This window comes from Brassica napus, chromosome C4, assembly GCF_020379485.1.
Source record: "Brassica napus cultivar Da-Ae chromosome C4, Da-Ae, whole genome shotgun sequence".
NCBI classification, from domain to species: Eukaryota; Viridiplantae; Streptophyta; class Magnoliopsida; order Brassicales; family Brassicaceae; genus Brassica; species Brassica napus.
This window is the reverse complement of record NC_063447.1, coordinates 20,148,516-20,164,266: the sequence shown is the minus strand read 5'-3', so window position 1 is coordinate 20,164,266 and position 15,751 is coordinate 20,148,516. Positions and strand designations below refer to the sequence as shown.

At 36.9% G+C, this 15,751-nt stretch overlaps 1 protein-coding gene across 2 annotated transcripts; it reads right to left on the bottom strand.

Annotated features, from left to right (window-relative positions):
* Positions 1 to 10,954: 10,954 nt before the first annotated feature.
* Positions 10,955 to 13,170, bottom strand: LOC106371025 (7-methyl-GTP pyrophosphatase-like). Of its 2 annotated transcripts, none has more exons than XR_002657609.2 (9): positions 13,003 to 13,170; positions 12,693 to 12,764; positions 12,527 to 12,601; positions 12,254 to 12,325; positions 11,914 to 11,983; positions 11,738 to 11,829; positions 11,597 to 11,654; positions 11,441 to 11,521; positions 10,955 to 11,221 (listed from the first exon to the last, which is right to left on the bottom strand). XR_002657609.2 is itself a non-coding variant. In XM_013811043.3 (9 exons), the coding sequence occupies exons 1-9, from the start codon at positions 13,030 to 13,032 to the stop codon at positions 11,141 to 11,143; spliced, it is 615 nt and encodes a 204-aa protein (XP_013666497.2). In that variant the 5' UTR covers positions 13,033 to 13,170; the 3' UTR covers positions 10,955 to 11,140. The 2 variants fall into 2 exon arrangements, 1 of the variants encoding a protein (XP_013666497.2); XM_013811043.3 differs by having other exon boundaries at positions 11,613 to 11,654.
* Between the last annotated feature and the right edge of the window lie 2,581 nt (positions 13,171 to 15,751).

The window sequence follows — 15,751 nt, the reverse complement described above, 5'->3', positions numbered from 1 at the left end:
GATCAGATAATAGCAGCACTGAAGAGATGCGGGGATTGGTCCAGGGAAGATCGCAAGCGGCTCGCGTACCTCTCCATCTTCACTGGATTCATTGAAGGGAGAAAGTTTTCAACCGCTACACGATCTACTCTGGCAAGGCTAGTGATGGATTTAGAACGGTTTGAGAATTATCCATGGGGGAGAGTCGCGTTTAAGGTGCTGATGGACTCTTTGTGGAACAAAGAAATTGCTGGCTGTTACACCGTGGATGGGTTTATACAAGTTCTTCAAGTCTGGACGTACACAGCTATGCCGGAATTGGGTGCTAGTATTGGTGGTCCCAGAGCAGACAGTCCGTCTCCACCGATACTGGCTTACGAGGGCAGCAGAGGCCGCAGATCAATGAAAGCTGCTATCTTGAGTCAGGTATTTACTTCAATCCAAAAGACTGCGCAGACGACTGGAAGTCGTCTGGAAGGTCGTCCAGCTTGACGACTTATCGGACGACTTATAATAAGTCGTCTGGAAAGTCTTCCCAGCTGGACGACTTATCGGACGACTTAATTTAGTCGTCTGGAAAGTCTTCCATCTGGACGACTTATTAGACGACTTATAATAAGGCGTCTGGAAAGTCTTCCCAGCTGGACGACTTATCGGACGACTTAATTAAGTCGTCTGGAAAGTCTTCCATCTGGACGACTTATTAGACGACTTATTATAAGTCGTCTGGAAGGTCTTCCAGCTGGACGACTTAGTAGACGACTTATAATTAAGTCGTCTATTTAGTATTTTTTTTCAAATATCTAACTCGATTCTTCTATTTACTGCAGACCCGCGTGATCAACTTTGTTGAGAAGGACATTAGTGAAATGTGGCCAAAATGGGACTCTGAGGTTGAGGACCTGCCCGCGGAGAACATCATTAAAGTCATGTATGAGCGGAGACCGTGGAAGTGGACCATGGATTGCTGGGAAGTCACTGGTACTAAGGTCAATACAAAACCTAAGGTTGTGACTCCATCGAAGAAGGCCAAAGAGATGGTTGTGTTGGAGGAGGAGGAGGAGGAGGAAGACAATCCAAGACCTCGGAAGAAAGCTCGTAAAGAGGCTCCTGAAGAGGCTAGAGAAGAGGCTAGAGAAGAGGCTAGAGGGGTGACCAGAGAGGAGTTGGAAATTATGTTCAAGGGCGTAGCTGAGGCTATGAAAAAAGGGTTTAATAAGTGCATGAGGGAGTTTAGGAAGTTGTCTGATAGATTGGAAGCTGTGGAGAAGAAGGTTGGTGTCACCAATCAGGCTACCCCTCCACCTCTAACCAATCAGGCTACCCCTCAAGATAAACAGCCTACCCCTCTTGCCAAAGAAACCGGGGGTAGAAACAAACAGGCTACCCCTCATGCCAATGAAACCGTGGTTAGTAACCAGCCTCCTCCTCATCAAACCAAACAGCAGCCTCCTCCTCCTCAAAAGAAACAGCAGCAGCCTCCTCCTCTTCAAAAGAAACAGCCTCCTCCTCAAAAGAAACAGCCTCCTCAAATCAAATATGTTAGTATCAAATCCAGGGTTAACTAGTTGTCCAGACGACTGTAAAAGTTGTCTGGACGACTAGTTGACCCTGGACGACTTAAACGTAAGTTGTCTGGACGACTAGTTGACCACGGAAGACTTAATTTTAAGTCGTCCAGGGTCAACTAGTCGTCCAGACAACTTTTATTTAAGTCGTCCAGGGTCAACTAGTCGTCCAGACAACTTTTATTTAAGTCGTCCAGGGTTAACTTGTGTGCAACTTTTATTGCAGAGATGGTTGCCGGAGGATACAGCAACCGAGGCGAACTCGGTAAATAAAGCAGATGGTGTCACCTCCAAAGAGATTGTTGCTGTCACTTCCACCGATCACCAACCGAGCCTCGCTTCCACAGATCAACAACCGAGCCTCGCTTCCACCGAGCCAAGCGATCCAGTTTCACAACCGAGCCTGGTTGTATTGGACAAGCGTGCAAAGAGTAAACGAGCGAAGAAACCTGCTCCTACTGTGAGATCTCCTTATATGGCAGAGAAAAAAAAAGATAAAGTGGCAGCCTATAATCCATTTCCGCCAGTAAACAAAGAAAAGTTGAAGGAACTCGCTGATTGGTTGAAAACTGATCCGTAAGTGATTGCTTTACCCATAATAGCTTGATTTAGTCGTCCAAAACTGATTGCTTTTTTGTTTGCAGTCATTATTTAACTAAGATCGAGGACAAACCACGTACATCACCAACAAGGTGGTACCACTTCCTCCGGACAGCCAGAGGATGGCTGGAAGACTGCGTAAGTCTTCTGCACACGATTTAAGTCGTCTACAAAGTCGTCCAAGTAGACTACTTTCCAGACGACTTAAATATAAGTCGTCTTCGTCTGGTAACTTCTAACTTGTTATATTTAATATGCAGCATATAGATGCTTGGATTAATGTGCTAAGGCAGAGGTATCAGGAGAACCCACAAGCTTTCAGGAGCGAGCGAATGTGCTTCCTGGATCACAACTTTTCTCAGTCTTGGAGAGAGCAGTATCAGCTCTTCAAAACATCGGAACCTGATCACAAAGGTTTAGGAAGAGTTCTACCTGGTGGGGCGTCGTATTTTTATGACGGATCAATACCTTCATTTTGCCAATCAAACAAGAAGTGGGGGGAGGACATTGATGATATCTATGCGCCAGTGAACTTGGACGACAAGCATTGGGTTGCTATTTGGATATCGATCCCTAAGAGGCACATAGTCGTCTGGGACAGCATACCTTCATCTAGTGTACCAGACGCATGGGATGCGATAATGGAGCCTTTTCTCCAGATGGTCCCTTATCTGCTTGTTGAGTGCGCAGCCACCGACGAAATGCGGGTCAAATACGGGTTGGAGCCATACACATATGAGAGACCGCTGAAAGGTGTACCCACGGCCAACAATGGTGATTGTGGCGTGTACACTGTAAAGTACATTGAATGTCATGCGCTCGGGGGCTCCTTTGACCCTAAAGACTTTGCTAGGTGCAACGCGAAGAAAATGAGGGATAATATGGCGGTGGATATATGGAAGGAGCTTGTTGATCAGCATCTGAAAGAAAATGTGGATGGTGATAAGTTCGTGGGCATGTATGATTAGATTTGTATTTGAACATGATTTTTTAACATGATTTTTGTATTTGAACATGATTTTTTAACATGATTTTTGTATTTGAACATGATTTTTTAACATGATTTTTGTATTTGAACATGATATAAGTTGTCTGGAAGAAATAAGTCGTCTGGAAGGTTTTCCAACTGGACGACTTACAAATAAGTCGTCTGGAAGGTTTTCCAACTGGACGACTTACAAATAAGTCGTCTAGAAGGTTTGGACGACTTATTATAAGTCGTCTGGAAGGTTTTCCAACTGGACGACTTACAAATAAGTCGTCTAGAAGGTTTGGACGACTTATTATAAGTCGTCTGGAAGGTTTTCCAACTGGACGACTTACAAATAAGTCGTCTAGAAGGTTTGGACGACTTGAAGGGATAGTAGAAGGTAGTCTAAAAATAAAATACACTTGAAGGGATAGTAGAAGGTCGTCTAAAAATAAAATACACTGGACGACTTAGTAGAAGGTCGTCTAAAAATAAAATACACTGGACGACTTAGTAGAAGGTCGTCTAAAAATAAAATACACTGGACGACTAAAAATTTAGTCGTCTGGACGGGTAATCAAGACTGGACGACTTAAATTTAGGTCGTCTGGACAACTAGTCAACTGGTTGTGTACATTGTGGTTTCGTATGGCCAGTTTCCTTGCAGTTTGAGCATCTCCGTGCCCTGTGTTTCTTCCTGGGTTTGTGTCCTCTCATCCTAGATAGCTCCAACCAAGATTGCCATCTTGATTTCTTCGGTCTCCCCCGACCACGCTTTAGTTCTGGAGGAAAGCATTCTCGTTCCTCAATATGTTGTGACACGATAGGATATATATTCTCTGAGTATCCTGCATACAGATAATTCTTTGAGTACAGTGGACATACAAGTGTGGAGATATGCAAACCAGCATGTATTCCAGCAGCTATAGCATGAGAGCAAGGTATTTTCTCCACTCCATAGACACCACAATCACACTTTGCATGTTCCAAATCAACCACACAGTCCATTTTGCCACCTTTGACAAAGAAATGCCATCCATCAATTGGTTCGACCGTCATCGTACCCGCTATCTCTTCTCGAACAGCAAGCAAGTATTCAACACCCCCGCTATGTTCAGTTGTGAGACTCAAAGCATCTTGTCTCCTTTTCCAATACCATTTTCCTAACTTCTGCCTTATGAACTCCAGCAGGAACGTAATCGGAAATCCTCTTGCTCGCTTCAGTGCGGAATTAATAGATTCAGCAATGTTGCTTGTTTTTATGTTGAACCTGTTCCCCTTACAATAAACCCTTGACCATAGCCTGACGTCGGCTTTCTCCAAATACGTTGCAAGTTCCGGGTTTGCACTCCGTATCTCAGCCATGTACCGGTCAAAATCGTAAACCGTGTGAGCATAAGCAGCCCCTTTCACCAAGTACATGAGATGTTTCCCTTTAAACTTTTTGACAATGTTATCTTGAAGGTGATAATAACATATTCCTCGGGTTGCCCAAGGAAACACCTTATCACACGCACTTTTAATGGCCTTGTGCCGGTCGGAGACTATCACCAGAGGCTTGTCATGAGATATACAACTAGCCAATTTTGTGAAAAACCATTCCCAAGAAGGTATATCTTCCTCATCCACGATCCCAAAAGCCAATGGGAATATCTGAAAATTGCCATCTTGTGCGGCTGCAACTAACATAGTTCCTCCATACTTTCCACTTAGGTGAGTTCCATCCACCACAATGACCCTTCTCTGATACTTAAAACCTTTGATAGAAGCTCCAAAAGAGAGAAATAGATACTTAAATCTTTTCATAGAATCAAGTTCTATCGCCGTGATAGAATCAGGATTTGCAATGGAGATTTGCTCGAGATATGATGCCAGACGCGAATACCCTTCTTCTGCTGATCCTCTCACCAATCTTTGTGCATATAACAGTGCTCTGTATGAAGTGGTGTAATCAAGCGCCATGCCAAACATGTTCCTCATTGCATCAGTGATATGCTGCGGAGTTATCCCATCAATGATTCCAACACGATCAATGAAAAGACTACCTACATACTTCGGAGTACAGTGTCTCCGCTGAGCGATTCGGTCTCCCGCTGAGCATAAATGTTTTTCCACATACTTTGTTACCCAAAACGTGTTTGTCCCATGTTTGACACTCGCTCTGACCTTCCATCCACAATAGCTAACCGGACATGTTGCCACAACGAGAGTTTTCGTTGATTTGTATAATCTGAAAGAAAACTTACCCCTCACTGCTGCCAACCGCAGCTCTGAAAGCAGTGCACCCTTGCTAACAAAACTCTGGTTGACATAGATACTGGTACCATTCGATTTTCCTCCTTCAATAGCATTTGTCTTAGCATATGTCTTTTGGATTTCTTCAAAACAAATATTATCATCATCTTCCTCGTCCTCATCTGGAACCTTTCCATAAAGACTGTAATCCCCACCATTCTGATCCGTTTCACCAACAATAGAATTATCAGCATCCTCCTCCCCATTTTCCTCCTCCTCATTATCACCAACATCTTCAAAACATTCATCAGCTTCATCATCATCACCAACATCTTCTTCCCATTCACCAGCTTCATCATCATCACCAACATCTTCTTCCCATTCACCAGCTTCATCATTATCACCAACATCTTTTTCCCATTCACCAGCTTCATCAATATCCCTTTTCTCTGAAACCGTTTCGACCTTGCTGCGGCTTGATACACAAAGACATACTCTATGGGTTTTGAGTATCTCCAGCAAGTTTCGAACTTGTCTATCACTTGTAACATGAATGGGAAGACTGCCTGGAGCCATCATCATTTCTGCTGGTAATGAGTAGCTAATCTCCACACTCACTGTTCTCATGTCCAGGTTATAATCTTCTTGAGCCATTGCAACAAGTTCAGCATGTGTTGAATCTTCATTCAATAAAAACAATCTTGCTCCTTTGAGATCATCAACCACAAAATCCCAACGGAAATCTCTCAACAACCATTCTCCATACACTGCATGTAACTGAAAAATCATCTGCAAATATTCAAAATAAAACACATTAGTAAACATAGAGAAAATGAAGAAGTTCAATAAACATTGCCGCAGACGACTTAGCATTAAGTCGTCCAGAAGACTTAAAGGTAAGTCGTCTAAAGAGGTCACTTTTGCAATTGAAAATTAAAAGGGACGACTTAATTCTAAGTCGTCCGGCTTTGTTTGTTAAAAAAAAAACTTCAGACGACTTATATATAAGTCGTCTACGAGAAACGGGCTAGTTTTGCATTTGACCGAATCGTGTCAGATCTTTGACTATTTCTGGACGACTTATAATTCAGTCGTCTCTGGGAAAGTTAAAATTTCAATATTTTATGAAAACTTGACGACTTACGTGTAAGTCGTCCTAGGTTAGTTTTGTAATTGAAAAATAAAACTTGAAATTTAACTTTCTCCAGACGACTTAGATGAAAGTCGTCCAGCTAAACGACTTAATTTAAGGTCGTCCGGGATAAGCAAGGTTTGACCAGAAAATTGGGAAAAATTCTGGACGACTTTGCTTTCCCCGGACGACTTTAAATTAAGTCTTCTGGAGGGACGACTTTATATTAAGTCGTCTGGTTAAAGTTAAATTATGAAGTTTTATTTTTCAATTACAAAACTAACCTAGGACGACTTACACGTAAGTCGTCAAGTTTTCATAAAATATTGAAATTTTAACTTTCCCAGAGACGACTGAATTATAAGTCGTCCAGAAATAGTCAAAGATCTGACACGATTCGGTCAAATGCAAAACTAGCCCGTTTCTCGTAGACGACGTATATATAAGTCGTCTGGAGTGTTTTTTTTTAACAAACAAAGCTGGACGACTTAATTTAAGTCGTCCGTTTGACCAGATGACTTACTAGTAAGTCTTCTACGCGAACAGATCTTGAAAAAAAATTCAAATTCGTACCTTAAACTAGGTGAGATGACTTCGTTTGCACACAAGGTCTTCTCCAACCACCCAGAACCTCAAACGAAAGCAACCGTAAGTCAAAACGAAAGAAATATGGCTCTGTCAACCATAGCCCATATTTTGAATCAAAAGCTTGAGTTTTTTGGATGAATATAGAGAGAAAGTGAAAGAAATGTTGTTTTTAGTTCATAACAATTGAAACAGAGAGAGTGTAAAGAGATTTACGTGCATTAAAGGGCAATAAAAGCTCCAAACAGTTCGTACAAGTTTGTTGCCACTATTCATTGCAGTGGCAATATTGTAAATACTTGAAGAAGATGAGGTTGAGACAGTAAAGAAGCCATTTTTGAAAAAAAAAAAAAAAAATGTTAATGGCATTTTCGTAGATAAAATGCAGGTGTGGGGTTAAAATCTCAAAAAAAAAAGGAGTCAAAAGAAAAGGTTAGTTTTCTGTTTGACTCCAAGTTTTGAGTCACTTTTGCAAAAAGCCCTATAATGTATAATAATTATGGACTGATCGTCGTAAACTTTTTTCCTACCTCCGCCGCTGTCGTAGACTCGTTATGTTGTTGAACGTCAGATTGACACCTTTTTAAAAAAAAAAAAAAAATTTTTCAGAGAGGGCTTACCTTTTTAATATTTTTTTTATTTTCAATTAAATAAATCTATAGAAAGCTTTCAAGAGTCACTTTTACTCATGGTAAACGTAAATATGACTAAAAGATCTAATCAAAATTTGCAGGTTTTAGGACAAAACAAATCAAAGTATGGAAGAGAAATGCATGGTGTCTATGCTAAAGTAGGGTTATCCATTTGATCTAAATAATTTTCGTGAAGAAGAAGGGCTTCCACCAAAAAGAAAAGAAATTCATCAACTTGATGTTGATGACAAATTGGTGCATGCTTTTGATCTAAATAAATCACTTCACGACGAGGAAGAACTTCATGCTACTAAGGAGATGCAAAGTATGGTAACAGAGATAATTAAAATTTTATCTTCTAAAATATTTTCACTGATAAATACAATGATAAGGATAGCATGATTTACTTGCAAGAGTTTCTTATAATAGCATAAAACTCTTCCGACTTTCTAACAATAACTTGACACTAAAAGTTAGTGCCTACTGTCATGTTACATTCCTATGTAGCGAAACAAGACTTCAAATAATTCCTTGGCTACACATGTTATTAAGACTACAATTATAACAGGTACTATAGAGTCGGTCAAAAGGTATTAATATCTAGAATGTTTGTTACTCAGCAAAAAATAAGATTTCTATTTAAGATGCGGCGTAAGCAATTTCCACATGCTGTTGCTTTCGATATGACCATAAACAAGAGTCAATGTCAATCACTGGACAAAGTTGGTTTGTTTCACCGAAACCTGTTTTTCTCACGGACAACTATATATAGCAATTTTCAAAATTAAATCAAATGCTGGTCTTACAATACTTATTAATTAATGAAGAAGGCAAACCACAAAAGGCAACCAAAAATGTTGGGGCTGATTGGTTGGACTTTATCTCCTTATTTTAGTTTTATTTATTTTTAAATCACTAAATTTTACCAATTTGCTGTAGCCTTACTTTTAAAAATTAAAGTCTACATCAAGTTTTTATTTAGTTTTACCAATCATGCTTTACCTTTATTTTTAAAGCTACAATAAAAAAATAAAACAAAAATTTTTCTTATGTATTTTAGGCAAAAACCCTGCATCTTCTTTTTATAGGCTGTAGAATCTGTAAATAAAAAAATATCTATAATATCAAATAAATTATATAATCATAATAAAAACTTTTATAAATATTTTAATTTTGAATTTGAGTGTTTTTAAATTATTAAGATATTTAAATAATATAAATATTATTTACATATCACATTTTAAATTACAATAGATTTTGATAATTTATTAAAAAAATATTAATATAAATTATTTTAATTGATATAAAATAATAATTTTATATATACAACACATATTTCATATATTTTATTTTAAAATATCTACAGCCTACAACTTACAGCTACAACAAATTTAACTATAGCAAAAGTCTTTGCAGAAAAAGTCTACAGTAACAACTTTACAGTTACAGTCGATTTATCTACAGGTAAACATTTACAGCTAAATTTTTAAAGCCACAGTCGAACCAATCATCACCGTTGTTTATAAAGAAATTTTCCAAAACATTAATTAGTTTAAATTGTTATTTTTTAACTAAAGAATCATTTGGGCGTTTAGACCAACAACTTCGACAAAAATAATCACTTATGTTATTTTGTTTTACTATAATGTCATTTTATGTTATGCAACTTCCACCCACGAAAACGAAATTTTTTCTCAATTATTTTATTTTGTTACTTTACGAACTGTTAAATGATTACGGGTTTTAAAAAATTAATTGAAACAACATATTTAACCAAAATAATCAAAATATGATATTACAATCATAATTAACAACATTAACTAAAATTAATAACTTTACCAAATTTAAACCATATTCCAATCATAATAACAGCATTTGTTTTTATTTGAATGAACAAACCAAATTTCATTTAAATTTCAGATGGTTCCATTTTTAAAAACCGACTATGTTAAAACCAATATTTTTAAATCTGAACCGAACCGTCGGTCGAACCGGATTCAATCATGAACTGGAAATAGATTCATGTCATGTAGATAAAAACTAGGGTATCTGTAATTTACTAGCCGTGGGCATTCGGGTGTTCGGTTCGGTTTCTGGTAGGAATCATTCGGTTCCGGGTATATCGGATAAATCATTCTTATACCCAATGGGTACTTAGGAGATTTCGGTTCGGTTTCGGTCGGTTTCGGTTCGGTTTCGGGTACCCATTTAATAAATGAATCAAATATATATATACAAAATATATGAGTTAATATGTTAATCTAAGTGGTCCAGTGGTTACACACTTGCATATTTGTCAATCCAACTAGAGTTCGGATCAATAAAGTGCTAGTTTTATAAGTATTTATTGAATTTTAATATAAAAATACCATATATATATATAATATATGTATAATATTAGAGAGTACATAAAAGATAACATGGTTTGGTGATAACAATGTTCTCACTCTTCATGTTCGAGTGGGGTTGATGACATTTTACTTATATTAGAAAATAGATACTTGTTTTTCGGATATTCGGGTACCCGTTCGGTTTTCGGTTCGGTTCCGGTTCGGTTCCGGTTATTCGGATATAGAAATTTAAGAACCATTCGAATATTTGAGAGTTTCGGTTCGGTTTCGGTTTCGGATAATTTGATTCGGTTCCGGTTCGGTTTTTCGGTTCCGGTTTTTTTGCCCAGGGCTATAATTTACCATGATACATTAGTATGGTAATATTTTATATTTTGAATCATAAAAACAATAACTCTTACTTTTATTATATTTTTTGAGTTTTTATAACTCAAGATAATAAATTTCTAAAATTAAAGTATTAATTTTATATTTAAAGTTAAAATATTGATTTTATTGTTATTTAAATTTTGTTTCATAATTATATCTTCAAACACTTTATTAACGAAATTCAGTTATGTTTATAAAATTTACCAAAGATGACGACCAAAAAATATAGGTTTAGTTATATTTTTGAACTCTAGTTAAATTTGATTGAATCCAGTCAAACCCAAACCTGTTTTAAAAATCTTGTTTAAAAACATTGGTAAAAACCAAAACCAAAACCAATACGCTCAGCCTAATCAATTATCCAATATCTTCCTGTTTTGGATACATTAAACCCCAATCATACGAAAACTTGCATCTTCAAGATATCTTGCAATTTCTTACCGTTCCTTTTACAATTACAAATCATTTTGATGTCCCTAACTTTTGCCGTCAAAAACCTAGAACACAGTCTGCAGCTGGATGCATGCAGTAAATTCGTTTTAATTGGTTTGATTAATATCACACTGTAAAAAAAAACTGAACTACCAATCCATCTAAAGGTTTGGTCCGGAATAAAGAGGAAGTAAACAACAAAATAACTGATGTGTAATCCTCACGAGTTGCAGATCATGAATACACCAACATTTAGAGACCAAACATTTTCTCCAATTTAAAGGCACCTAAGTGGTTGCCAATACTTCCTTCAGAAGTTTCTCAGTCAACGGTTTGGGCAGACCCATCACGCTATCCGTTGTTCCAACCTAATACAACAATACACCACAATTCAAAATTCACGGTCCAAGTTGGTATAAAAATGACAAGAGAAACAAAACCATAAGATGATTAACTTCTTGTACAGTTTGTTTGTTTATCCTCTATGATGATGAATAATGAATGAATAAGACTCTCGACTCGAATCCAAGTAAAGTCGTGTTATGGTTGAAAAATATGTCCAAGTGCAGAAGGCAAAGAAATCAAACCACTTCTTTGACGCATGGCAATATTAGAGGATGCTCGATTAGGAGTGCACCAGCAACCCTAAGCACCATGCCTTCCTCAATCTGCGCATCAAGACAGCCTTTAACTTAGTCGAAGCAAATATTGATACGGAGAAAGAAGAAAAATCTTGAACTTACACCAACCACCTATTACCAGTTTTTCAATAATCTCCTCTGATATTTCGTTGAAGTAGATCTGTTAAGAAGTGAAAATCCTCATCTGATGATACAAACTGTAAACTCACAAATCTAGTGAAACACATAAGTTAAAATGTGCACCTCCACTCTATCGACGCCTCCTTTTCTGAATCCTGTTTTGAGATTAGTTACAACCACAGAACTCACTGTTGCTGTGCGTCCCTTAGAATAGCCTGTGTTTTCAGTTTACATATTTTAACTCTTAAGCCTTGAGAGAACCGTAGAGCTAACAAAGAAGGTCAGGCGAGCTTACTTACTTCGTATGTATTCCCTTGCTTCTTCCACACTCGATGGTTTCTCTCTGACGGCATCTTCATAGACGACAACCTTCATAACCATTCAAAACAGTAAATTCAAAACTCTCTAATAACTATCCAGTATCACCAAATAGTAATACCGTTTTAAGTCCTCACCAAATTCTCTAATAGCCTATCTTTAGTTTGTAAACTCCTATGAACTACCTTACCAACTAACAACCGTAGCTGTTTGCAGTCCTTTTAATCACTAAGTTAATCAAAAACAGCTAGCTACATCCTACATGAGGAGTTTCAAAGTAAAGTTTCGGAAAACAAAGGAAATTTAAATATAGATGAGTACTTGGTCACAAGTAACAAGTAAGGTCGGTTTATCCTCGACATCATCAGGGATCCGCTGCGTGATTGCTTCAGCCTGGTAAAAAAAAAAAAGTCAGCCCGTTTATTAAATCGAATGAAGAAGAAGAAATGCTATCTGATAGGCGAATAAAGAACTTAGAGACATATATATACACATGATAGAGTTCCTACAAATGAATGTACAAAAATACAAGAAACATGAAGCATACAAAATAACCATTTTATCTACCAAAAATGAGTAATGAAGTAGAAGTACCTTTGCCTCAGCTAAAGCTAAAACCAACTCTTCAGGTTTCTCTTTACGGATGCTCTTCTCATCAATATCAGCACTCTACATATAACTTTGAATCATATCACCCAAATATCTAAACTAAAGTGAAGCTTTTTATTTTTTACTAATTTTCAAAGGAACAACAAAGTACCATTAGTGTGAATTGGTATCCCATATCTGTTAATATACTCCGTCTAGCAATCGAAGAAGATCCCAAAATTACCTGCAATTTTTTTCAAAAAATAATAATCAGAAATCCTACAGAGTACAGACTCCAGCTTTACCAAATACACTCAGAGCCACAAACTATAACATTTCAGGAGGTTCGTAAAAAAGAAAAGAGGTTGAAATATTTCAGAATCGCGCACAAAATCGGATACAGAAACAGTTCAATTCGAAATCGAATGCAGAGATAGGGACATATAGAAACCTAAGGTGGTAAAAATCGTTTAGAAGAAGACCTTGAAGTGAGGAGGACGATCTGATTCCATTTTTCTTCTGGAAATAGACGCTGAGACTGTCGCCCACTCAAGCAAAGGAGTTTCGCGACCGATTTTGGTTTTCCAATTGCTGTTTTTTTTTTCTTTGTAACATTCCAATTCCTGTTTGTTTAATAAACCCCATTAACTTCTATCATATTGCATAAGCATCCCTTTTTATTCTGTCTTTCTAAAATAGTAGATTAATAGTCAAATGTACAATTAGGCCCATTTCTTGAAGAGATATTTACACTCTAGGTTACTTTTATACTTATGAGGTGTTATTGGTTTATATATTTTGATTGATTTAGAAATCCATATAGTATTTATAAATCCAAGTAAAATATGCAAATCCGGAGGTTTTCCCTCGGATTTGAGTCTTTGTATTTTTAACTAAAAAATCCAAACAAATCCATTCAAATCCATTATTAAATCAAATATATTAGTAAATCTGTACGATTGAATAACACTTGATTTGATATAGAATTTATGAATCATTAAACCAATAACACATGATTTTAATACATATTTAAAAATCATAGAACCAATAACACTAGATTTAGTTCAGATTTTCAAATCTATTAAAATACAACAACCAATAACCCCTACTTAGGCTTCAACCGTTGACCATACTTAAAAAATGGTGAAATTATTATTCCTTAAATTTTATGTCATTTGTTATAATTATATTATATATTGTTTTACTTGTGTTTCGTATATATGAGGTGTTTATTTGTTTGATCATGTTACGTAAATATGAGAAAAAGTAGAGGAACAATAAGAAAGAATAAGAATAGTAATAAATGAGAGGAAAAAGTAGTATACCAAAGAAGAGAGGTTGATGTTATTACGTTCGAAAGGGGCAATCTGACCACAATGCATTACATGCTTTATATAGAACAAAAATCAGACAAATAATACTGTAAGAATTTATGATGATGGGCTCCACATGAACTTGTATACGCAAATTCTTGATTTTGTAACACTTTCCCTTGGAGACCAGCATCATGTTGCCTCATTAAAAACCTTAATAGAAAAACCCAGTGGAAAAAACCATAGTAAGACAAAAATAGTACAACTTAGAAGCTCCCCCTCAAATAGACGATCATTACAGGTCTTGTTGGTGACGCATTCCAATGTTGTAAACATGTTTTCTGAATGTCGTAGTGGGTAGTGACTTCGTAAAGAGATCCGCAACATTGTCACAAGATTGAACATATCTTATTTCAATTTCTTTATTTTTCTCGAGTTCTTGGGTATATGAGAAGAACTTTGGTGGAATATGTTTGGTTCGATCACTTTTGATGTATCCTTCCTTTGTTTGAGCAACACATGCTGCATTGTCTTCGTATAAGATGGTCGGTTTTGAGTTGACGTTGATCCCACTACTCGATAAGATGTGTTTACTTATTGATCTGAGCCAAACACATTCTCTGCTTGCTTCATGAAGAGCAATTATTTCAGCATGGTTCGAGGAAGTGGCTGCAAGTGTTTGTTTCTGGGATTGCCATGATATAGCGGTTCCTCCAATCGTGAAGACGTACCCTGTTTGTGATCGAGCTTTATGGGGGTCAGATAAATATCCTACATCTGCAAAGCCAACCATTTCTCCATTAGTATTCTTAGAATAAAATAATCCTAAATCGATCGTTCCTTGGAGATAGCGAAAGACATGGTTGATCTCATTCCAATGTCTTTGCATAGGAGATGAACTGAACCTTGCCAAAAGATTAACAACAAATGATATATCAGGTCGAGTACAATTAGCAAGATACATAAGTGCTCCAATTACGCTTAGATATGACACTTCAGGGCCAAGTATCTCCTCATTTTTTTCATGTGGTCGAAAATGATCATTTTCAACATTAAGTGATTTGACGACCATATGAGTGCTAAGTGGAGTTGCTTTGTCCATGTTGAATTGCTTTAAAACTCTTTTCGTATATGTAGACTGGTGTACAAATATACCCTTTTGAGAATGCTCAATTTGTAGGCCAAGACAATACTTTGTCTGCCCGAGATCTTTCACCTCAAATTCTCCTTTTAAATAATCAGATGCCTTTTGTATTTCTTTTTTAGTCCCAATAATATTTAGGTCATCAACATATACGGCAATGATAACAAATCCAGATGATGTTTTCTTGATGAAAACACATGGGCATATAGGACTGTTTACATATCCTTTTTTAGTTAGATGTTCACTGAGACGATTATACCACATGCGTCCAGACTGTTTTAAACCGTATAATGATCTTTGCAATTTTATTGCACATAACTCTTTAGGTTTAGAACTTAATGGTTCGGGCATTTTAAATCCTTCAGGGATTCTCATATAGATATCAGTGTCCAAAGATCCGAATAAGTATGCAGTAACAACGTCCATTAGACGCATCTCTAGATTTTTATTAGCCGCAAGACTCATCAAAAATCTAAATGTGATTGCATCCATAACAGGAGAATATGTTTCTTCATAATCGATTCCATTTCTTTGAGAAAGCCTTGAGCTACTAGATGAGCCTTATATCTCATAACTTCGTTTTTCTCATTTCGTTTCCGGACGAAAACCCAATTGTACCCAACTGGTTTCACAGCTTCAGGTGTGATTATAATAGAACCAAATACCTCTCGTTTGTTAAGTGAATCAAGTTCGACTTGTATTGCATCTTTCCATTTTATCCAATCATGTCTCTTTTGACATTCCGAGATAGATTTTGGTTCAGGGTCATCATTC

Excerpts from the sequence above, each read along its gene's own strand:
- LOC106371025 (XM_013811043.3), bottom strand. The coding sequence starts at position 13,032 with ATGGAATCAGATCGTCCTCCTCACTTCAAG. Across the intron at positions 11,984-12,253 it reads TACTTGTTACTTGTGACCAA|GTTGTCGTCTATGAAGATGC; the intron begins GTACTCATCTAT and ends ATGGTTATGAAG. Across the intron at positions 11,522-11,612 it reads AGGAGATTATTGAAAAACTG|ATTGAGGAAGGCATGGTGCT; the intron begins GTAATAGGTGGT and ends CTTGATGCGCAG.